At 39.7% G+C, this 25666-nt stretch overlaps 1 protein-coding gene across 1 annotated transcript in view; it reads right to left on the bottom strand.

Moving 5' to 3' along the window:
* LOC135226201 (brefeldin A-inhibited guanine nucleotide-exchange protein 3-like) overlaps positions 1-25666 on the bottom strand; it is a 199483-nt gene that overhangs the window by 61360 nt on the left and 112457 nt on the right. The window contains exons 16-20 of the mRNA XM_064265644.1: positions 25304-25466; positions 11412-11458; positions 6189-6297; positions 1911-2132; positions 773-1001 (exon numbers count right to left, since the gene is read on the bottom strand). Coding sequence (XP_064121714.1) covers positions 773-1001; positions 1911-2132; positions 6189-6297; positions 11412-11458; positions 25304-25466 — 770 coding nt within the window. The remainder of the gene's footprint in view (positions 1-772; positions 1002-1910; positions 2133-6188; positions 6298-11411; positions 11459-25303; positions 25467-25666) is intronic.

The following is a 25666-nucleotide window of genomic DNA, read 5'->3' as shown; positions in this document are numbered from 1 at the left end:
TTAAACTTGTGATATCTGTTGATTAATCTGACTTCACGCGGGGTACGTCTCACCAAACAAGATGGCTACTAGAGAAGAGAGAGAGACGAGAGAGAGAGAGAGAGAGAGAGAGAGAGTAGAGAGAGAGAGAGAGAGAGAGAGAGAGAGAATTTGTTCCAAAAGATTTATTTAACCCACTACATACTTAAAGACTAATTACAGAAACCACAGAAAATATTATGTTCTGAATTATGAACAAACTTGGCAAAACACCAAATGAAATAGTTTAAAAGCAATCTGGGGACACTACAAAATTTATAGTACTATAGGATACAGTGGCCAGGCAAGTAGTATGATACAAGGCCATATATTGCTATCTGTAATTTTAAATTTAAATGTACGTACATGTAATCATGTTGGAACCATTAGCTTCAATTATAGCACTACACATGATTAAATATTTTAGATAATTTTATAGTCTTCTTATTGGAAACCTTATTTTACACAAACTTTAAACTGAACAAATCCAACTCAAATTTATGGAAAAACTGTTTTGGATTTAGAATTGCTAAACTGACATATATCAAACTAAATGGGAATATATCACAGAGTAAACAAGGGTTCTGTACAATATACGTAAATGTTTTTGCTACTGCCAAATGAAATCAACAAAAAATCTAACTAATATGCCAAATCGATATTTGAATGTTATTTACAATAGAATGTGAAAGATTCAGGTTCACATTATAATACATTTATTTTACAAACAAGTAAAAGGCATCACAGTACATACTTGAATATATGAGACCAGCAATCGGGAGCATGAGAACCTAGCTCTAGGCCTGAAGACATCATAACATGAACTGAGAGCAAATGAGCTGTGTGTAGACGCTGAGGCTTTTTAGAAATAGAGGGAGACCTCAAACGACTACGTCTTGGAGTACTGATGGGATTACGCTCATCATTTGGAAGGCAAGCAGATGACAACAATGAAAATACTACCCCACATCTATTTTGTAAACCTGTTGGGAAAAAATTGATCATAAATATAAAATGGATAAAGTAAACTTTTTTAAACCTCATATATACTGATGAATACATACTCAACTTGCAAATTTTAATACTGTCAATGAATTATTGCTTATTAGCACAGATCAAAAAGCTGTTCTTTTAAATTACTAGCCAGAATGCAAGCAGAACTATCCAAATCCAAATACCAGAGGCAGCAATGGCATCAGAACTTTGGAATGTACTACTGGTAATAAGGATAGCAGCACTTCACAGTAGTTGATTCTAAATTAACAATTTGTGCCTTCACTTACTATGATTTGTACAAAAATATCAGTGCAAGAACATTTTTGGCTTAAATGTTTCACAGAAAACTTTAAAGTATAAGTATACGCATCTTAAAAACTTGTCACTCTCTAGTCAAAAACTTTCCACATATCCATGCTTAAGGTTCTGCTACTTCTGTATTATTATTATTTCTTATGTCTACTAAAAATACAAGGATTTCCAAGACGCAATTGTTCAACCCTGCTTATTTTGGATGAAAAATGTCATCCCACCAAGAACCAAAGTTATTAATTCTCCCATTACCATTGCCATCATTTGCACGGAATGTTAATGTATCTGTGCATGTTGGGAAATTACAAATTTAGGGAAACAGCAGTTGTTGCACATTAATTCTTAAGCAAATTATTCACCAAATATGATTTACATACTTCTCTAATTATGGTGCAAGGTGTCTAGCAGTAATAAAATTCCTAAATACAAACTTCAACAGGAATTGGCAAAATACTGAATTCTTGGCTTGGCTTAAGGATACACATTATCTAGGCTCAGAAAAAAATATTACCAAAACTGATATTGTAAACATGACTTATGTAAGAGTAATTGTATGAAATTAACAAAAACACAGAACTACTTACCCAATACATTTGCTAATCGAGCAGCTGACTGAAGAGAATTTAGACACTGAGAAAGTAATTCTTGGGATTTACGAGACTCCTCTCTAACTCCTTCCCCTCCAATTAGAAGTCGCAAAGGAGCAGTCAACCCGCCGCTTCCTCCAACACTACCCAAAACAGTACCCAAAACTCCAACAACACTCTCCCAACAACAGGTAACGACACGCCGACTAAGTTTCATTCCTAAAGAAATACATATATAACATATATACAGAACATACAAAATTGAAATCCTGAAAAGAAGACTACATAAATAAGTTATGTTCCTAAACCACTAATGAAATTTTACACCATCATAAACATAAAGACTTCCTTTTTAATGAGTTCTATGTGCATGAAACAAACTTTGAATCCTGTAACTAAAAATTTTTGGCATAAAGTTCACTGCCACTAATAGAAAGCCAGAAAAAGTCAACAGTAAAATGTCACGACTAAATTACCAGGTGAAGATATTCTCACCCAGTGAGAATCTAACCTTAGCACTCTGAACTCTGCACTATCTATTGTAACCCTAGGATAGTATTAAGACTTACTAGAATAACTATTAAAGTAGTAAAGTATATTTGAACTTCTATGTAGGGAGGTATCACTGACAGTTTACCTTTTGTGACAGATTACTACAAGTTCTTTGCACATAGTGTCGACTCAGCCACAGCTGCACTGCTTTCTGACCCTACTTCAGATTAATAACAATAATCATAACAGTGAGACATCAAGGACCCCTCCAAGAAAACTTGTCGTCCTACCCTAACTGAAGGAATATAAATTAGTACAGGATAGACACGAAAGAGAGGCCTGTTTGCGACTCAAAGTCCCGAAGTTTGTCAGTTCAGGTAAGCAAATGTACAGACACTACCCTACATACAAAAGAGTTATGTTCTGAACAGCGGTTCATTTCTTAAATTGTTTGTAAGTTGGTCTTCACTCCTATTTAAGTACACTACAGCAGTTCAAGCCCGTGAGATGACGAACTTCTTACCATCAATAATTTCCCTTCAGTATACATATATATACAGGCAGTCCCAAGTTATCAGCAGCCTGGGTTATTGGCAATTTGGTTTTATAGGGCTTGTCTAGCGATGACGATAACTGAATTTTCAGCATCAACATGCACCTTAAGGTGGCCTCACACTAGGCCTTTTTTTCTCCAGCAGGGAGCCGTTGCTGTCGAAAATGGAAAACCGGGAGCTTTTAGCTTGAGATTTTGGCTTCCCGTCAGGATGGGAAGCAGCGAGCACGAACCGCGAGCGACCGTGTAGTGTAAACAAACAAGATGGCTGCTGCTGATAGGATGTACGCTCAGACCTTTGGCTTCTCTTCTCCTGAGCCACTCTCGAACCCACTTAATGCTTTTTGTTACTCTTGCATTCACGTAAGATTCCGAGAAAACACATCACTGCAGCACATCTTGCAACAGTCCGACAATTTCTGCCCGCCATGATGATATCAGCTGATCAGTTTTGTTTACTTTTTCCTATTGCTCCTCGAAACCACGAGGTCCTAGTGTGACAATACAACACTTTTGCTCACGAGCATCGGCTGGATGCTGGCCAAAACCGCGAGCAAGAAATGACTAGTGTGATACCAGCTTTAGGAGAAACAGAATGTTTAGAGAACATTTTAAAGAATATTCTTAGTCCATAGTATAAACAGTACCCCACTCACAAAACACAGACAAACAACAGAACATTGAACTGCATTGAGTCAATTGGGCATAAATTGCACATTGATATTCGGTGCAAACTGTACATTTTATGAAATGTTTTGTTTTAAGATGATTTCTAAATATTGTATGTACAAACATAAAGTGTTTCTGGATGACACTCTAAGTATGCAGAGCATAACTAAAATACTTAAGGCAATGGGAATAGCAGGGTACATAACATAAGTTTCCATCAGCGGTGCATAACGTATTTTCATGCATATGTATGAAGTATATTTTTGTGACTTAATATTTTTTATGATAAAAAAAAGATTGATTAATTTTTCAATATTACAGTTCTGTAAAAAGTTAATGTAAACACACAAAAATTTTAATAAAATTTGCTTTTCTTGAAAGATGCTTCACCCAAGCCAACTTTCCACAGATAAACAAATCTTATAATGCTGTGATGCCCTCTTAGAGGAGTACCCAGACGAAATGATAGTGGACATGCTATTGGCTGTCATCTACAAAGCAGCCAGTCCAGGAGCAGCATTCATTTTCCTTGGCACTCATTGGCTGTACACTTGGCGTTGATTGGTTGAAGCTCGAGTCCCATCTCACGAAGATGGAACTGTGGGTATTACGCATCTCTCTTTGATGAATCTCACTGCGTGTAGACAGTTACTGATATATGAGTACGTAATCGTGAAGCTGTGTTTTATGTATCACCAAATTTCCATGTGAATCATACTGGAAATGTCTCCTAAAAAGCACCCTGCTCCTTCTAAGGCTTCTGGCAAAAAGCCTAAAATAAAAGAAAGAAAGCCATCATGAGGCTCAATAAGAAGATTGAACTATTCTCAATATGCTGAAGGAGGGCAAAAGTTTAGCCATGGTTGGCTGCCACTTTAAAGTGAATGAGAGCATGGTGAGATACTTGAGAAAAACGAAAGTGAAATCAGAAATAGTGTAAGCACGACCTACTTTAGTACAGCTGCACTCGTGCACTGGATCAAGGACTGCCATAAGAGGAACATGTCCCATGGCTCCAACATCATATGCGAGAAAGCGCAACAGCTCCACCAGCAGACCAGCAGCTCTCGACTGCTACAGGAGGTGGCAATGTAGAGGAACAGGAAGGCGGCACTCTAGAGGCAATGAAGAAGGGGAATTAGAATTCTTGGACTTTCATAAACCTGTGCCTGAAGAAGAAGACAAAGATGATGAAGAGGAAGCGCCACAACCAGGGCCACCGTCAACTCTCCAGGGTTTCCAGGCAAGCAAAGAATGGTTTCACTGGTTCCAGATGCGGTTCCACCTAAAGTCTGTTTCCCTACATGGGAAAGCAGCACCAGCTGATGAAGAGGCCGCCATGAAATATCCCAAATCTACCGAAATGTGTACGTCCCACTCTCGGAATATTTGCTCCGTTTCATATTAGGCATTGCATAGAGTTTTATATATGAAAAAGTGCGCAATTTCCTTTAGAATAAAACGAAAAATATTTGAAGGTTGTAGCTTTTCTAATGTCCGAAATAATTGCATATAAAAAAAATATATTAAAAAAATTGACATTGGGTTGGTCAACTTAACTAGGCAGATATGGTCGAAAACTGCAATTGTAAGCTAATACTCTTACAGTATAGTAATATTCAATCATTTGCCTTCATTTTGAAAGAAATTGGAAGTCTCTAGGACAATATTTAGATTTACGGTGAATTTTTGAAAAAAATATTTGTTTACGTCCGCGCGCTACGAATTCATGCATTATTTTGTGATAATATTTTCTCTGTGTTGCTTTTATCGTTTTATAATGTGTTATATACCAAAATGATCGCAATTTAGTGTACATTACAACAAAAAAAAGTAACTTGTTACGTTTAATCGTTTTGTTCACACCGCGATTTGAATACAATTATATATGAAATTTCATTTTGCGCTATCATATATCGCATTATTTATATATGATAATGATAATTTTTTTCATTCTGATGGTTGCATACTAAACCTCAGCTAGTGACAAAAAAAAGGAGCCAAAAATGAACTCTTAATGTTGAAAACTAAGCGCAACGTTGATTTTCTTTTTTGAAAAAAAAATTTTCCGCTTCCGCGCTCACTCCGAAACACCTCCGGCACATGGGAGACAATTTTTATTTACCCGCTTCGGCGTTAAGGGTTTAAGCAAAAGTGATAATACTTACACAAATCCTGGAAAAAATAAGTAAAAAAACAAATGCCAAAAAGGCTACTGCATACACCCAATGTTTAGTCAGGAGCTGGCAGAAACGAAATGAGGTCTTTACATTGTTGTTTTATTTGTTCCCCTATAGTGGGCAGGGGTAGCCACCCACACAAAAATAATAGAAGCACTACCATAATTTTTTAAATGAGGCTGCCTTATGAGTTGAAACTATAGCTATGTAATTTATGTATGTACTTGGTAAGTTACAATACTTATATGAAATGCAAATAGTATCTAATATGTACAATATTTTTAATAAAAGCAATTATTTTGCCTTATATAATATGGTGATACACTAAAATGTTAAGTGACTTTTAAATGATATCAACTAGTATCTTTTCTAAACACTTACCAGCAAGTACATCTGGGGGGTGTGTAACATTAGAAGCAGCTTTCTCAAGACGTCTATGATCTGACAAGAGTTGACTTTTCTGCTCTGTGCTTCCTAATCCGTCCAAGTTCTACAGAGAAAGATTACAGTTATTTGTTTGTTTATTAATGAAGCAAGGCTTTGAGTCCAGTTCTGTCAGAGAGAGGTTTGGAAGCTTAGATTACCAGTACGTATATGTGATCATTAATTTTTATAAGAAACAAGAGAATTAAGTATTATCTTATTGTTAAAAAATTTCTCCAGACATATCTGAAAAGTAAAACAACTAGTTTCTCATAATATATTTTTTTTATAGTATAGCTGCTGTTTGTCCTCAAAGGAGTTACTCTCATGGTCCCTCCAGGTTTCTATCAGACAGACCTACCAGTCTCAAAGAATTCTCTTAAAGTAGTTGGTCTCAGCCAGAATAGTGCTTGCTGGCACAATGATAGAAGTATAAAGGACACAGAACAAGAGAGCTTTGTTTCTTGTCTACAGCGACTACCTCAGTTTAAAGCCCCTTTTTATCCTTCTCATACACATGTGGCACTAGCACATTTGCCAGCTTTTTTCCCCATTACTCACCTGATCTGTGTCAGTGTTGGATGTCCCAGGGTTTCACTTCGGATATTTTGTTCCTGAATTCTTGTTTCAATCATCATGGAAGATTTTACTGAAGCAGCAAGTTAAGTAAAGGTTGAAGTCCCAGTGAAAAGTTAGAGTTCCTTAAAGTTTCATTGGTTAGGCTTATATTTGTGAAAACTGGAAGCCAGTGAGTCTCCCACAAGGTGAGAAGTAGGTATTAGATAGCTAAAGTTCACTAGTGTGTGCCATTTTTTTCTTTTTTTCCTGTTTAATAGAGTTATAACTAGTAAAACAGTAGTGCAATAATATTAGACAATTTTGTTATTGGAACTTATTAATCAATGACTTTTTCAACACTGGTAGATGGCTACCAAAAAACTGGAATCTTATTAGCCTTTACTTCTTACTTATGACACATCTGTGATAGCAGTTCCCAATACAACCCTTGGGGTTTACTACAAAGGAAACAATTTTTTTTTTTTCGTTTTTTTGTTTTCCCTTTCCTTCATAATATTTATAATCAAAACTACAGTACAGGCAGTCCCCGGGTACGACGGATGGGTTCGTTCTTGAGACGCGTTGTAAGCCAAAAATCGTGTAAGCCGGAACATCGTAAAAATCCTAAGAAAACCTTACTTTTTAATGCTTTTGGTGCATTAAAAAACTATGTAAACTGCAATCTTATTGCATTTTTCATAAAAAAAAAAACCTTCAAATATTGATTATTTTGCATTTTTGGTGTCATATTTCATCTGCCAGATGAGCGTTGTAGGCGTCGTAACCCTGGAAATAATGTCTGATGAATATAACTGAGAAGAGCCTTAACCTCGGAACGTCGTAACCTGAACCCGTCGTAACCTGAACCCGTCGTAACCTGGGGACTGCCTACACAAATTTTGTGATACAAAAAGTTCCCCAGTTATCCTTAATATTGGGGGCCTTTCATCAAAGGCAAAGGGAATACATATTTGAGGCTCTATGTACTTATTTATAAAAGGTATGCATGACATACTTAGCTGGTAATGACATCAGAGGTGAAGTGGACCCCGCCGTATTTGCATTCTCAAGATTTGCGGGTTTCTTTATGCAACATTTCTACCCATTATTTGTGGAAAATTTGCATATACTATTTGCAATATTTTTCAGAGAAATTTTGATAACTCAGTTGCTGTATCTAAAGCTCCATGGCGACCAGGCTAATGTCAAAGAATTTTCTTTAACTGGTCTTATGGCTGGGTATGTGCTGTAATAATAAACATTATAATACGTGATAGAGTATGAATGGACTCGGGATAAAAGGGCACTTTCTATTATCCTCAGCGAACACTAATACCCAGTTTTCCTACTACGTTCAAAACCGCAAGAAGAACAAGTGGTTATGTGCATACACACTGTCATACTGTTTACATACAACCAAAATCCGACCAAGAAGCCATTCCCTTTCTGGTCAGTGACCATCGGTCAAGAAACCAGAACTAAAAAAAAAATGTAAATTCTTCACTTATTGATTCCGTTAAGTGCATAGTTGTAAGTTCCAGTTTAAAATTTTTTTATTTAGACTGTAGATCAATGGCTTACTATGAGTAAAAAGTTGCAATAGGCTTATTTTGTCTGTTTTTTACGATTTATGATCGTTTGGCTAGGTCCGAGAATTTCGGTCTCCCCTTAGAACATTACCTATTATACATAATTTCATTACCAAGGTTCATGAAAACATATAAGTTGAAAGCTAAGTGTGCAATTTTAAGTTTGTTAAAAAATTTTTTAGTTTATAATGTGGAACAATGATTTTAGTGCTTGTGAAAAACTTAAGTTCGTACCCATAAACAGTCTTTTTTCACCAGTATTCTCGTCAGTGCTAGCGATTTAGGATCGTTGCGCTGAGAGTTGTGTTCTTCGCTTATTGATTTCATTACCGAAGTTCATAGAAACTTTAAACTTGAAAGTTTAGTATGTAATTTCTGGTTCCATCTAAAAGTATTTTAGTTTAGACCAAGGAACAATATTTTAATGGGCGTTTAAAGCTGTAAGCCAGCTTTTTCATTAGTACATGTTGGTACTTACAATTTGCGATTGTTAACTAGCTGTTTGTAGAAGCGGAAGTTGTTTGAAGAATATATAATTGTAATTGTTAGTTTAATCTAAAGAACATTCCACAATTATTATTAATAATGGATAATCTGTTCAGATAACAATGTCGGCAATAGATTACCAGGCAATAGCCTACAATCTACGTTGATTCAGTGAGAATATGTTGGCTAGATTGTAGTAGATAGTGGGTGAGATAATAAATTCTATTACTGTCCACTGTTCTATGAAAATTATTCACCTATCCTTGCTAGGTACCTAGCCCAAAAACTATGGGCTTCATCTATCCAATAATACCTGTCCACAATGAAAGTTGAAATTCTCTTAAAACTGTTCCAAATTGTTTTATATATATCTTATTGAGGATAAGTACCTTGCTTGCTATTACAACAATCATAGCATACAATGCAGCATTGTTGGAACCCTTGCATTATGGGTTTGGAATTGATTTTAATATAGAAATTATTCATTCCCTTTTCTGGTCTTACACTGCAAAGGCCAACTCTTGCATGGCTTCCCTTTACCACATCCCTGAATAAGGTTCTTAGACTCCTATAAATTACAACTACAACTCATATTCTCTAAAAGGCAGTCTTCTTGACAGCTTTGACATCATGAGCTTGGAATAGCAGACTGAACTCTCTTAGACGGGAAAAGCATTTCACTACCCACATACCTAGCCATCATTTAATGTTGTCTCCCACACTGTTCCTGGCAAAGAACAAGGACCTTGTAAAGAGAAAATCCCTATTCTGATAAGGGAACTCGGTATTTCGGATAAAAAATTACAGGAGTCCTCAGATAATGGTGGGGGTTTCGTTCTCAAATGAGAGCCAACAACCGAAACATCACAATAATTATGGTAATAAATGATGTTTACAATGTCATAGGTGCCAATAAGCTGCTTATACCAACACAAATAAAACACTTACTGATGCCAATAAACTGCTTACCGACTCAAATAAACCACTCACTGATGCAGAAACTCGCTTACTGTCACTGAAAATCTGGTTAACGACCCTCGCTCCTTTTTTAGGTTGGATGACATCCAGAGGGTGAGTGCAACGTGGGCCTTCTTCAGAAATGTTTCTTTTAAAAAAGTATATATATGTACAGGGTAGTTAGAGACTATTCCTGAAAAACTATTGCCATGAGCTCAAGAAAATTTGACTACATTGTGTGTCAGCAGGTGGTATGTTAAATCCCAGGCACACGGACACCTAACGGAAAACCAGGGGCCTTTTGAATACATTGGTTGTGCTGAGATACTGACAGAGAAGGTACAATAATTCCACAGCCAGACCCAACGTATTTTGATAAGTCATCTTAGAACTATAAGGGATAATACACATAGTTTATGTTCGTGTGTTGTTTCCTGTTCTTTAATGCTAAACCCTAATGGGTATGTATCCGGAATAAAGAATATGATTGGATCCTTGTGACATCACCTTGAACCAATATTTTATCTGGCTTGTTAGGATTTACTTATTAAGAGCCAAGATATTTCATCAGAGGTTAACTTCAATTGTAAGCTCTTTTGGGGAAAAACAGCAACTATGCTATAAAAAAAATAGGAAAAACCCAATTTTTGGTAACTGCTGTGAGTCCTCACACCCACCCACTTTCCATGACGAAAAGGCATGGGACTGCAGTGAACATTTTTCTTACCCAGAGCGGTAAACATTTTTCTTACCCAGACCTCGTGTGTATGAATAAAATGGCAGGCATAAGTATGTGCTGTCACCACATGGGTGCGAGATGAGTGAAGGGATAATACACATGAGTGTCTTGAGTCCTTTATATTCGATCATTGTGCCAACAAGAACCATTCTATAGGAGAATTCTTTGTGACTGGTTGGTCTGTCTTATGGAGCCCATAAGGACTAATGCCTTTAAGGACTCACATTGGCTACCAGAAAAAGGTTTTACTTATATCAAAACTTGTATACACTGTAATAATATGAGTCTTCTATTTTCCAATAAAAAACATTTTTTTTTACTTAAAATCATTCTAAAAATTTTCGAAAGGCAACACCATTAATAAAATTGTGCTGTAGTTTTCTCATGAGAAGCAGAACATCTGCAAGAAGACTAAGCCTTAAATGAATAATAAAAATAAAGACAATGAAGGAAGAATACGAAGAGACTAAACATAAATCATCATGAATCTGATACCAATTCATCCTCACACACTTTGGGAGGTCTTGACCTCCTTCCTTTTGCTTTTATACTAAGCATCGGACAATATTAGTTTACTCCAGAACTAGACATTACGCACAAGGTATATTACCCTTCACATTTAATCTAGTTTCAAAGGTTGCCACTAATTGCCAACTTAATAAAAGTTTGTAATAATTTACAAAAACAAACCATACTGTATACTTATAAGGTAAAAGAAAAGAGACAACTATAAAAGTAAAGACAACCAAGTGCAAATGAACCATTACATGTGCAGTATTAAATGGTAAGCCAAAATAATTCAAAAGCACACAGGCACTAAAAATTTCCCATCACCAACTGACTGTAAAACACATTACCATAGTCACATTTATGGTAGCATCGCATGCCATACTCCAACTCTGATAAAAGTGAGATGAAAAATTAATACCAAGTTTCAATGCTAAAGAAATCTCAAAGGCAAAAGATGATGAAAAGCAGGTGGCAAAATTGATCAAAGTATAATTTCACTGAGAATGTTTCCACAACTGAAGCACAAAAGTCTAAACTATCATAACATTTTATTATTGCTAGAAAGAAGCATTGTATCAAATTCAGTAAATTGAAAAGTTTAGTAGTGGGCATTAAAACAAAATAAATTATTTTGCATTACAATAATTTCTAGATACATTACATATTTGCTAAAATACCTAGAGTTACCCCAGCCCCTTATTTCATCTTATCCATCATCTTAATTAAGTGCAAAGCAATTTAATTACTTCATGCATGTGAATATTTATAAAAACAAATAGCAGAAGTTGTTTCGAAGTTACAGAAAAAATTGGTATGGTTTAGTCTTTTAATTTTGCAGAGAAAAGAACAAAAGGAGTCCTCACATGTATCACCTGGAAGCACCAGTAAGAATTAATCTCTTTCTTCACTGTTCGCATATTTTATTTCATCATATGCCCAAACATGATTTAGGTGGGAGGCTGATGTGCTGTTTGTGTATGTTTGTGGGATCCTAAGGAACACTTGGGATTGTATGAGTTAAAAGATCAAGGTCTGATTATTTCAGGAGGTTACTTGGATGAGTGGAAAAGTCGGAGTAAAACGAGGCATTTGTACTGGTAAATTCCAGTTATGTTGTAGCCATTATGTGACCAATCATTTGGGACATATTTACGTAACTACTGAAAACTACTTTTAACCTTTTAGCTTGTATGAAAGAAAGGGTGAGAATGAAGTTAAGAAGTAGAAGATGAAGGCTCCCAACTTTTTTCCTTAACAGTAAAACTTAGCCTGCAGCTCTTACCAGTTCCAAGTAAAATTCTGCCCATAAGTGAATTGTATCTCTCCGATAAAATTCAGCAAACATAGATTAGCACTGTTAGGTACTCTACTTACAATTGAAGATATACTAATTATTATATAATTTTCCCCATTTTGCCACTGGTAACGTAAAATTTTTAAAAGGAACAATCACAATCTCTCTCTTCGCCTGTGCTGCCGCTCCCCTGTCTTTCAGAATTTGAAATGCTGATGTCAGCTTCCAAAAGCTGAGAATTAATCAAGAAGCCACTGGAGGGCATACGAAGATAATAAAAGAGGTCAAAAGGAAACTTGCTATCAGACGTGCCCCAGACTTTTCCAAGTTTAAGAGCTCCTTGTACCTACAGGGCTGCCCCCTTGCCCCCTGCCCTTGTGTTTCACATTCTGCATTCTGGACCATACTTAACAGCATTGGAGTGAAGTCCCCTTCTTTCATCGGCGCCCTTTAAGAAGTGGAAACCAGCAACCAAAAGAAGGTAAAGTATGGGTTGGCAGTTACTTTTGTCTCTTGTACTAAATTTTTTCCCCATTTCTGTGTCTGTGCGAACATTCTTAGCTACCCCTTGTTGTTCCCCCCCCGCAACTGTGCTCCCTGTTTTATGAAACTAATCTAAGCCCTTTGGTTCCCCTGAATGAGATTTACTAGTGCTCATTGCTTGAATGACCTTCCCAGTATTAGCAGTTACCAAAAGAATTTACTAAGGGAGATAAAATAAGTCGGTGTCTGTGATTCACACCCTCCCATTCAATACCATAACTTTACGTGAAGTAATTCAGTCATTTCTTACCATTTGAGGAAATTCTGAGAATGTAAGATTTCTATTAAACAAGTCAGAAGATTTTGGTGGCATCACTGCACGTGATCAGCCTTTGTGCGTCGCACATATGTTTATAGAGAAATACCTTGTTTCAGGTCCAATTGCCTTCATCCCTTCTATGAGAAGCAGACTTCCTTATCCTTAAAACACTCTGGGCACCCTTATTCGCACTCCAAGTCTTCAGCATGTGTCGGTAACCCGGCCATGTGATTTCAGTGCTACAAGCAACTGTTTCCTCAGTAATAAGAGAGACCTTGAGAGTCCTTATATGTAGAGTAATCAATTTGTAAATATATCCCCTATAAATTTGATCCTTAAGAGTTTTCTTTAAATTTTCCCTTGAAATCTAATCTTGACCCTAAGCCGTAAATTTCTGTTCAAAAACTATACCTCATAAGGCCATTCTTTTGATTAAGTCAGATGTGTTTAGTTGTTGTCCAAGTAAGACAAGTCTAGATTATGAAAATGGCAACCTCTGCAAAGAATCTGTCAACAATTAGCAAATGCTAGAGTTGATTTCACGAGAAAAATGGACCTGAAATCCTAGCGCCATTAAGCTCAGATGAGCAAAGGAAAGAAAGAAACCCCCCAACAACAGGTCAGGTGATGTTATTCAAGTATTAGGTATTTATTGTTAGGGGTAAAACCAAAATTTGACTGCCATCTTTATTTATTTTTTCCCTTTCTTCTTTTATGAACTGCTTTAAAATAGCTAGATAACAATACGTACATGAGAATATTTCGTCCTGGGCAAGTCTATGAATAAAGGAATATTTCGTCCTGGGTAAGTCTATGAATAAAGGAATAAGTCTATGAATAAAGGAATAAAGGAAAACTTTTACTTTAACGTGAAGGCATGACGACAATTTATTTGCAATTTGGTTAGGTAATATTCCGACTTACGTAACGGGATTGAGCTGAGTCATGAACATGGATGCCACCATATATATATAAAATCTAATAACTCAATCAATATTTTCCATCTAGTCTCCCATATGATTCAGTGTTTTCAGAACCCCATAAATCTTCTTCATGATTGCATTGAGTCCTGTGTTAGCCGCTTATGTGTTGCACAACTTTATTTTTATTTTAAAACTCCTGCTGCCAGGAGTGAGGCAAATCGAGAGAACTCGGTGACACGAGGTCATCTTCGTGATTATGTAAACTCCCTTTCAGGCTTCATTCATTGGCAAGAATCAATGATATACTAATAAAATAATAAAAAATGATATTGTTATGTTACAATAAAGTTTCATACATACTTACCTGGCAGATATATACATAGCTAAGACTCCGTCGTCCCCGACAGAAATTCAAATTTCGCGCCACTCGCTACAGGTAGGTCAGGTGATCTACCGGCCTGCCCTGGGTGGCAGGACTAGGAACCATCCCCGTTTTCTATCATATTTTCTCTCTTCCACCTGTCTCCTGCGGGGAGGCTGGGTGGGCCTTTAATTGTATATATCTGCCAGGTAAGTATGTATGAAACTTTATTGTAACATAACAATATCATTTTCATACATCAACTTACCTGTCAGATATATACTAGCTGATTGGCACCCTTCGGTGGAGGGTAAGAGACAGCTACTATATGGAATAGACAGGTAAACAACATATGTTGTAGGTATAAATAAAACCTTGGTTCCTACTGATAGGTGGTAGACTTGGTGGGTGTTTGCCCAGTAGTCTGCATCACCTCAAGAAACTTTAGCGAGATATGTGATCTATGGCCAAGAGTTCTTGTGGGTCTGCCGATGGGGTCTTACCCACTTACTCAGCAGAGGCCTAAAAGGACTTTGTCAATGGGTGCTGATCCACTTATATGACAATACACCTTATGAAGGAGCACACAACCAATCCCGACCACCTGATCCTAACCATGTGTTAGAACTAAGGATTGTTACGAGTTATCCCCGAACTCGTCACAACAACCGTAACTCAAAAACCACTACGCACACATACATAATTTTTCAAAAAAAAAAAAATTATACTCAACTAATTGGATATGACGAGAATTCTCTTATGAACAACATAGACGGCCGCCCGTGCGAGCCTGAATCCTCCATTGTTCGAAGAGATTCTCGACCATATCCAAACCGAAGAACAGTATATACATTTTAAGGATTGGTGTCGGCTCCCGTACCCAGAATCGTATCTGCCGATACGATAGGACCTAGAGAAAAGCACTTCTCATACGTCACACGCACGTCTTTCAAGTAATGAGATGCAAATACTGAGTTGCATCTCCAATATGTCGTATCTATAATGTTTTTAAGCGACATATTCTTATAAAACGAGAGAGACGTCGCAACCGCTCTTACTTCATGAGCTTTTACCCTCAGTAGTTGTAATTGTTCGTCAGGACAGACCTTATGAGCGTCCGTAATGACGTTTCTTACAAAGAACGCTAGAGCATTCTTTGACATCAGTCTTGTGGGGTCTTTTACCGCGCACCAAAGACCTTGTCTAGAGCCTCCCAACTGACGCTTCCTCTGAAGATAGAACTTCAGAGCTCTAACAGGGCATAGAGACCTCTCTGCCTACGAGACTAGACATTCCTTTGACTTCGAATGACCTAGGCCAGGGATTCGTGGGATTCTCGTTTTTCGCTAAAAACAGAGTCTTAAACGAGCAAATCGCCGAGTCTCCCTTGAATCCTACTTTATCCTGCAGAGCTTGTAACTCACTAATTCTTTTTGCCGTCGCTAACGATAAAAAAGAAATAGGCATTTTCTAGTTATGTCTGTAAATGATGCCCGATGCGGAGGCTCGAATCTATCCGAAGACAGATATTTGAGGACTACGTCCAAGTTCCAGTTCGGAGGGTACTGGTTCCTTAGACTTTGAAGTCTCAAAAGATCTTATGAGATCGTGGAGATCTTTGTTATTTGCCAGATCTAAACCTCTGTTCCTGAATACAGCCGAGAGCATACTCCTGTATCCCTTTATTGTGGATACGGCTAGATGAGATTTTACTCTCAGGAATAGCAAGAAATCAGCAATTTCCGCTATAGAGTAGAGGAGGAGGACAACTTCTTGGCTCTACACCACCTTCTAAAGACTCCCACTTCGACTGGTATACTTTCGTAGTGGAGGTTCTTCGAGCTCTCGCGATCGCGCTTGCTCCACTTCGCGAGAAAGCTCTCGCTCTGACAAGTCTTTCGATAGTCGAAAGGCAGTCAGAGCGAGAGCGGGGAGGTTTTGATGGTACCTCTTGAAGTGTGTTGTTTGAGAAGATCCGTCCTTTCTGGTTAGGGATCTTGGGGGGGGGGAGGAAAGTCTACGATCCACTCTACCACCTCCGTGAACCATCCTGGGCCGGCCAAAAGGGGGCTATTAAAGTCATCCTCGTCTCTTTTGACGCCACAAACTTTTCAATACTAACCCCAGGATTTTGAATGGGGGAAAAGCGTAAACGTCCACTCGAGACCAGTTTAACAGGAAGGCGTCTACCATAATTGCTCTTGGGTCTTCCACGACCGAGCAAAACACTGGGAGCCTTTTGAAACGTATGTTGCGAAGAGATCCACATGAGGAGTTCCCCACAGAGACCAGAGATCGAGACACACTTCCTCGAGCAGATCCATTCTGTATGAAGGACTGGTTCCTCCTGCTGAGCCTGTCCGCCCTCACATTCCTTACTCCCTGTACGAACCTTGTCAGCAGGGAGATGTTCCTGTGAGACGTCCAAAGTAATAGGTCCCTCGTGAGTTCGTAAAGGAACGAGGAGTGTGTCCCTCCCTGTTTCCGAATGTAGGCAAGTGCGGTGGTGTTGTCCACGTTTACTTGCACTATCCTTGTCTCTCACCAGAGGTTCTAGGCTCTTCAAAGCCAGGTGTACGGCGAAGAGCTCTTTGCAATTTATGTGCCAGGACACCTGTGCTGGTTCCCAGGTGCCTGACACTTTTTCCTCCGAGCCTAATGTCGCTCCCCAACCCGTGTCCGACGCATCGGAGAACAACACTAGGTCTGGGTTCTGTGATCTTAGAGAGATCCCTTTGTTCTCTTCCAGAGGTAGCAACCACCACTGTAGGGTGTGCCTTTACCTCCACTGGAATGGGAAAAACGTCCGACAGTTGTCCGTTTTTTCCAGCTCCAAGACTTCTTGAGGAAGAATTGAAGTGGACGGATATGAAGTCTTCCGAGAGGGAAGAATTGTTCCAGCGAGGAAAGCGTCCCCAGAAGGCTCAACCATTCCCTCGCTGACGTTTGCTGCTTCTCTAAGAAGAGAGAGATTATCCTCAAACCTTTTGCGGTTCTCTCTTGCGAAGGAAAAACTTTCTCGAAAACCCCGAGAATCCATCCGAATCCCCAGATAGACTAGGTCTTGTCTGGGGGTCAGCTGAGACTTCTCGAGGTTCACAAGCAATCCCAACGCCTTGGTCAAATCCAGAGTTACTTTAGGTCCTCCAAACACTGTCTCTCCGATCTGGCCCTGATGAGCCAGTCGTCTAGGTACATCGAGACATTCACTCCTTTGAGATGAAGAAATCTCGCCACAATTCCTCATCAGCTTGTGAAGACCTGAGGAGCTGTGGACAGGCCGAAACACAAGGCTCTGAACTGAAAGATCCTTCCCCCGTCATGAAACGGAGGTACTTTCTTCGACGAAGGGTGGATCGGGACGTGAAAGTAGGCGTCTTGGAGATCTAGAGACACCATCCAATCTCCTTGTCGTAATGACGCTAGGACTGAAGCAGAAGTCTCCCATGGAGAACTTCTCCTTCTGAACAAATTTGTTCAGAGCGCTGACGTCTAGTACTGGTCTCCAGCCTCCCGAGGCTTTCGCCACTAGAAAAAGCGGCGATTGTAAAACCCCGGGGAGTTTTTGATCCAGTATAGTTCCACTGCACTCTTGTCCCACATTTGTCACCATCGATCGAAGAGTATCCCTCAGCACAGGATCCTTGTACTTGGCTGATAGTTCCCTTGGTATTGACGTTAGGGGCGGAGTATCAGGAAAGGGATACGATATCCCTTTTCCTTATGATATTTAGTGAAGACGCGTCTGCGTCTATCAGTGTCCAGGCCTCCACGAATCCCAGGAGCCTGGCACCTACGGTGTGTTTGGAGGAGAAATGTTTCATTTTCCCTTTTTAAAGGGACGAAAGGCGGACCTACCTCTTCTCTCTGGAGCCTTCCTTCTTGTGGGAGGTCTGGAGATCGGACCACCTCGAAAGGGCTGCATAGAAGTGCTAGGTGCTTTCTTGTCCGAAACTAAAGCAGGTTTCTTCTTCCTAGCTGACTGCGTCAGAAGATCCTGTGTCGCCTTCTCAGTTAAAGAGTGAGCTACGTCCTTCACTAACTTAGAAGGGAACAAATAGTCCGACAGAGGTGCATATAGTAGAGCTGCCCTCTGAGCATGCGAGACTGCCTTTGTTTAAGAAGGCGCCATACACTGTCCTTTTCTTCAAAAGACCTGCTCCAAAATAATGAAGAGACTTCCAAAGATCCATCCTGTACTGCTTTGTCGATGCAAGACAAAATGCATAACAGGGCTTCAGGTTCGATTCCCTGCGAATCGTGAGCTTTCTTGGACATCACCCCAAGGGACCAATCTAAGAAGTTGAAGACTTCCAATACATGGAAAAGTCCCTTGAGGAGAGATCCAGTTCTGAAATACTCCATGTAATGCGAGCAGAATTAAGACTTGGACGCCTTGAAGCGTCAACTAACGTCGAAAAGTCTGCCTCTGTAGTAGAAGGGAGAGCGATACCCATATCCTCCCCCGTCTTGTACCATATGCCTCTTTTCCAGCTAATCTTGCTGGAGGCATGCAAAATACTGTCCTGGCTAAGTCTTTCTTCGACTTCAATCCAGGAGTCTAAGGCGTGTAAAGCCCGCTTCATCGAGATGGTGGGGCTTCATCTTCAGAAAAAGACGAAGGCTTCTTCGCCTTCGCACTCGAAAAGAGCGAGCGCGGAGAAGGAGGAGCAGCCGGAGTCAACTCGTCTCCGTATTCCTCCAGAAGCAGGTAGTCAACACCTTATAGTGGACAAGCCCTCTCTTCCATGATCGTCATCATCCGAGTTTTGTTCCAACTCGTGATAATTCTGAGTTTCTGTTCTCCTTTCAGAACTTTCCTCTTCTGGAGGAGACAAACTCCTGATCGGAGAGGGGCTAGAAGGAATGAAAGTCTTTCCTTTTTCCCGTTTTGATCGACCTGGAAGGCGTCACAACCTGCGGCTTCTCTTGCGCTTTAGAAGACGTCTTGTATGACGCTTCCCCGCTCTCCGAGCGTCATGTATGACGTCTCTTGTTGACGTTTGATGACGCTTCGCGTCTGGAAGACGCTTCGCTCTCTAAGGGCTTCCTACTCGGCGTCACAATCTTGGACGGAGCGTACGTCTAAGATCCGCTTGAAATGACGCTTCACTTCTAAAAGACGTCTTTCGATCTTCTTGTCTTACTAACACTCTCGTAAGCCCCCGTTCTTCGAGCAGGTGCTAGAGACGAGACTTCTTAATTGGAAGCGTCACGTCCTTCCGACGGGGCGCTAAAACTCCCACAAGAGATGACAGTTGTTCCTGAACCGCCATAATTATCTTTCTTGAGGCTTCTCCTACGTCTGTGCATGACGCCTCTCGTCATCACTCGGGGAAGAAGCATGATGTCGTACTTCCTCATAAGCGTCAGGTGACGCTGACGCCACCTTCGCCTTCTTAATAGCAGACGGGGCGTCATCCCGAGAAGCGCTCTGGGCTTGAATCAATGTCTTGCTTCATATGACGCTTCAGCGGTCTCGATAATTTCGACTCCTTCCACCCTCGTTTAGGTGAGGGAGAGGGAGAGGACGAGAAACACTCGCGAAGGACGCTTTTTCTATAGCGCCTTGAGCTGGCTGCCATGAAGCAGAGCTAGCTGAAGGGAACGTCTGACCGGTGGGGATTCCCCACGACCTCCTTAAGGCTTTCCGACTTTCCTCTCCTCTGGGCATGTGAGCTTGGAAGAGGTTCTAGGCCTGGGAGGGGCGCCGCAGGGACGATCAAACGCCCCCTCCACAACACTGATAGGACTCACTTCACTAAAATGTTCACTATCACTAGCCTTACCTTTCGAGTCAGCCATCTTGGTTTTCATGTCTCGAATAGTCGCTTTCAGATTGGCGATTTCCGATGCCGAATCCGAAAAGCACTCTGAGAATGAGATTTATATGGGAGAATCTACAGTAGTAGGGTTAGAATTATCCGTGAAAAGGCTCAATAGGCCTTGAATTCCCACCTTTCAGTCGTTCTAACTCTATCCCTCTCTAACTTCTTCAAATAACGAAGTCAAAGGTCTTCCACTCCTTCTGCATTCAAACCTCGCATTCCTTACAAGTGTTAAAAAAGCAGAAACACTGAACCCCCCAATACATTTACGGCATACAGTGTGAGGATCAACCGAAGCTTTCGGTATCCTCACCCTGCAGCCTACATTCACACACATTCTCACACTCACATTAGAATCAGACATACTGAGAAAAATTCCAAAAGAGTTATTCCAAAAACAGTCCACAGTAGCGAATGCCAAAACACAATCCAAATACGTCACCAAAAAGCCGAAAAAACACGTTGATCAAATGTTGCAAAAAGAATCCAAAGTCAGGAGGTAATAACAACAATGTTTGATACCACCGGCGACAGAGAAAATATGATAGAAAACGGGGATGGTTCCTAGTCCTGCCACCCAGGGCAGGCCGGTAGATCACCTGACCTACCTGTAGCGAGTGGCGCGAAATTTGAATTTCTGTCGGGGACGACGGAGTCTTAGCTATGTATATATCTGACAGGTAAGTTGATTGTATGAAAATGCCTTTTCATGGTTCAGAAAAACATGTTGAAAAACAATGTAAATTTCCTGAAATAAAAACTTAAAATAAAAATTATTTATATGATTACCAAATAGTACTATATTTCTTTTAAGTAGTATTCAGTGTCATATTTATCTATATATGAAGTTCTCAAATTATATGACAAATACCTACTGAAAATCTTTGATGATATATATTTTACTCGAAATAGAAAATGCCTTTTCATTTCTTATACTTCAGAACAAGCTAATATATTGACTCTAATTGCAATTAGTAACTCACTAACGAAAATTATGTTTAAAAAAGTGTGTAAATTTCGTGAATAAAAGTTAAAGTTCACTTTATTTATTACTACAGGAATAGAATATCTTCATTTAAGTTGTATTCAGTGTCATATTCAGCTATATCTGAAGTTCTCAAATTATATCAAGAATACAGAGGCAGCTGTGGGCAATTAACTAAGATTTTGAACTACATTTACAGGCTGCTGATGCACTTGACACATTCTGACTCACTGCGCAACCCCACTGTGCACATTTTGGGTTTGCCAAGTTGCATGACGTATGTTGTAATGAATGCCATCCAAACTTGCCATTACTAGTTACAACTTGCGTGATCAAATGCCGTAAGTCGAGAGGCCATTAAGAAATTGTGTTACGCCATGACTTGGCAACTTTTGACAGTAGTCGTGGAATGACGGCGACTACTCACCATCCCTGGCGCAAAGTCATCAAACTCGGGGATTTGGTTACAATTTTTGCCGATTTATGGTGAATTGGTTGTAATGAGAGCATAATGGGGTTGTAATGAGCAAAATTTTGGCCATTACGACATACGCGGTTTGAAATCGCCAATGTGTGACCCAGGCTTTAGGGCCGGCTAGCCAGTGACAAATTATCTCAGGCGACAAAGGACAGAATTTGTTTGCTCATGTAATCGTGGTTTCTTTCCCATATAGAAGGGCTTGGTAAATAGGACAAGGTATAGGAGTCCGATAGGTATTCCCAAATCATTATTCATATTACCCTCACATGAGCCCAAAAGACTTTGATAGGTGGACCACTGAGCAAATCCATGTACATCGGTGTCGAGGTATATGTTCCATATAAGGAACACAGAATTTAAATAATTATTTTGCATCTTTGTAACGCCATATTTTTCTTTACATACACATCTTACTTGCATCATCATGTGCGTGTATTTCCCACCATTCGTGGAGAAAGCAGCGGTTTTTACTGTGCACATTATTTTTACGTCTTGAGACGGATCATTCTGCATTTCTTGTACTTCTGTATATGCCTATCTTGTTACGGTGAGGGACTGTTTTTGTATTTTATTAGTCCTTGTGACCAATATATTCGCATTTGCTAATTCCATTACAGTCTGATAGACTGCTTGATGTTTTACTAGTCTGTGCGGCCAAGACTTTCTGCCCACAGGACAAATAAATTCACATAATTGTTATGTGCATCCCCGTTACAGTCTGACTGCTGCTGTTGTATTTTGATAGTCCGTGCGGCCAATATTTTTTATACCATCATGACAAATAAATTGCCATATTGTATATGAGCATCTCATTACAGTCTGCTGACTGATTTTTTATTTTCAGTCTGTCGAGTGCTTTGTAATTGATAAGTCTGTGCAGCCAATATTTATTACACCCTCGTGACAAACAAATTTGCCGTACCCTATTTGTATATGTGCATCTCATTTCAGTCTGTTGAGTGCGTTTTATTGTTATCAGTCTGTTGACTGCTTTTGTATTCTAATTGTCTGTGCGGCCAATATTTTCTGCCCTCGTGACGAATATCTATGGTCTGTTGACTGTCGTTCCATGGAAAACCATTTGTGCAATACTCGTGACAGCATATAATATGTAATCCCTATCGCAGGATCTTATGTCCTAAGGGTATTTTATTCCACCTCAGTGGAATCTACTTGGTGTTATTCTGTCCTTTAGGGATGCCATTCCCAAGCACAGTGCCTGGCTATTCACGAGCCTAGAACTCGCATGTTCTAAGTTTTGTTGGCCTACCATTCCTAGAACTCTCAGTCCCATTCCTAATCCCCCCAGGGACTGCATTCCCAGGGCTTAGTGCCTGTGTTACCATTACACATTCCCATTCGTGCACTCACAACACCATTCCTGCAAGATGGTGAACAACCCCGTATTAGAGGAAATTAAAGCTTTTACTGAAGCAGGGAAAGCCGCAGGACTAAGGGGTAGCTAAGGAGAGGGGCGGGGGGGAAAATACAGGTGGGTGGAGAGGGAGAAGGAATAAGAGAGGAAAGGACAAAAGAAAGGGAATTCCAAGAGAGAAGGGAAGCAGCAGAAAGGGTTCACAACTGGCTATGGCCGTAGCATCTACATCCCGGTCATAACACTCCACCCTTAGTAGCATGGGGCTCCTCATCCGACTGTGGAGCAAGTCCTGGCTCGACCACATAGAAAAGGTCCTGGATAACTTCTAACCTCCTCCTGCTGAAGTAGCACTCATCTTGGGAAAACACCTCGAAGGCAAGGGGGCCATCGAGTAAGGGAGGTCATTGTCAAAGCCTTTGAAATAAGCCCTGAGAGGTGGAGACAAAAATGGAGGAGCATGCCGAAAGAGTCTGGCCAGACCTGGTGAGAATGGGGTGGCGAAGAAGATGCCTGCCCTCCAGAGGTGGGCAAGGGTCCCTCCAACATGCCTGTGTGTGGGAGTGATCCTCGAACTTTTTTTCAGTTAGAGGATTTCCTGTCATATGCCCCTCCTGAGCTGGTTACTTACTTGGTGAATAAAACTCCTAAGACCATTGTAGAGTGCTGTAAGTGGGTGGATGTCTGGGACACCCACCCCCACTACAGAGATCATTCAATAAGGAAATCCGCCCTGTTGCTCCCCCTCTTGCCAACTCTCAGACAACACATTGCCAAAATAATCAGCTGCATAAGCCGTGTGCAGGAGTTGTAGCAAACCTGGGTGCTCTTCAGAACAGTGCCACTCAAACCAGATCCTCAGCAGTCGACCCCAGCTCCCCCCCCCAGGAATGGACATCACCAAAATAATAAGAATAATGGCCATTGGGAGCAGAACAACTGGCCAAAGCCTGATTTTAGCAAGAGCTTCTGTGACTTGTGCAAGGTGCCCTTCACTGGACAAAGATCCTCCTCCTTACCCAGATCAAAGATAAGGAAGGAATGGAGAAAGAAGCAATCATAAGATCCTAACTACTAGCTGCTTGAATTGTGGCCATGAAATCAGAAGAACCGATTACCAGCCTCTAGCCTTCGTATCTTTCCTTAACAGCTGAATTATCTCGATGACATTAATGCTGACAGTAATGCTGTCTTCATCATGAGGTCCAGCAACAAAGACTCTCACAAGAAGACACGGAGCATTTACAAACAAGTAATTCCCAGTGACTGAAAATATCTGATAACCTGAGAAGATAAAACTTTTACAATAATTCATCAAGAAAAAGTGAAAAATGGCTGAAATAAAGAGAGGTATCAGAGCTAAAAAGGAAAAGAAGAAAATAAAATAACTGACAAGTTGACAAGTGAAAGAGGACTGTAGAATTGGAATTGTGAGTAAAGTGATGGGTATTACAGAGATTCTGGGTGGGTCATGAGAGGACTGTTGCTTTTCTATCTGGTAGAAAAAAAGAAACTTTTGAGTCCAGGGACATTCAGAATTCAAATGTGGAACAAATATGACAGATGGGGTTGTGATGACTTGGTTAAGCTTTATAATCTTTCAATTCCTGTGTGGGTCTTATTGTATCATTCCTCTTAACTGAACTTAAAATTTTATAAAAAATTTTAGAGATGTATTTTTTTGCTGTAGTCTGATAATTTTGGAAAATAACTAGAGAAACAATTAGTGCATGTTTTGCTGTCTTGCAGGTCTGGGAAAAGACAAAACCTGATGAATGAGGTAAAAAAAAAATCTTACTAAAGAAATACAGGAGGAAAGAGAAGAAAGATGGACAATTAGAATAACATTGCATGAAGACATTACATGAAAGGTATGTCTATCTCTGGAATAATACTACTATAGCAACTATACTATCAATAATTTTGACGAAAAAATATTTTAATTTTTACTAGAGCACTATTCCAATATTTCCTCATATTAATGCTGGACAACAAATTTGTGTCACATCAAAGGAAACATGCATTCTCAACTATAAATAAAAGTTCCAGAAAATGAAAAACAAACACAAACTAAATACTCTTGTTAATCAATAATGTAAAGAAAAAATCACAGAAACTACAGCTTTACTGCTATGTGCAAAGTAAACAACAAGAAAAAGTAACATGAAAATGTTAAATTCAGTACCTGTTAATAAATTGATGAGGGCACAATTATGAGGAGAGTGAGGACAATAGCCAGCCCTTTGAAGGAGACTGTCTTTAACGACTTGACGATAAACCTCTCCAAGCCACGCTGATGACAGATAAACCAGAACCCCACTACCATGCACCATGTCTACAAACTGCTCCTGCAGGTTGGTTGTTTAGTAGTGTTAAAGGCATGCAAATAATATACAGTGTACTGTTGAACAGAACATTTTTTACTCTTTCTTCCACAATTCTCACTGCTTCAAAAGGACTATTGCTGGACTATAAACAATATTCCACAATTAAACTATGAATATTTCTTAAGGAAAAATCACACTCATAAGAGCTGTATGGTGTTTGA

This window comes from Macrobrachium nipponense, chromosome 14 (genome assembly GCF_015104395.2).
Source record: "Macrobrachium nipponense isolate FS-2020 chromosome 14, ASM1510439v2, whole genome shotgun sequence".
Classification (NCBI taxonomy): Eukaryota; Metazoa; Arthropoda; class Malacostraca; order Decapoda; family Palaemonidae; genus Macrobrachium; species Macrobrachium nipponense.
The sequence above is the reverse complement of the archived record's forward strand: the minus strand, read 5'-3'. Positions and strand labels throughout refer to the sequence as shown.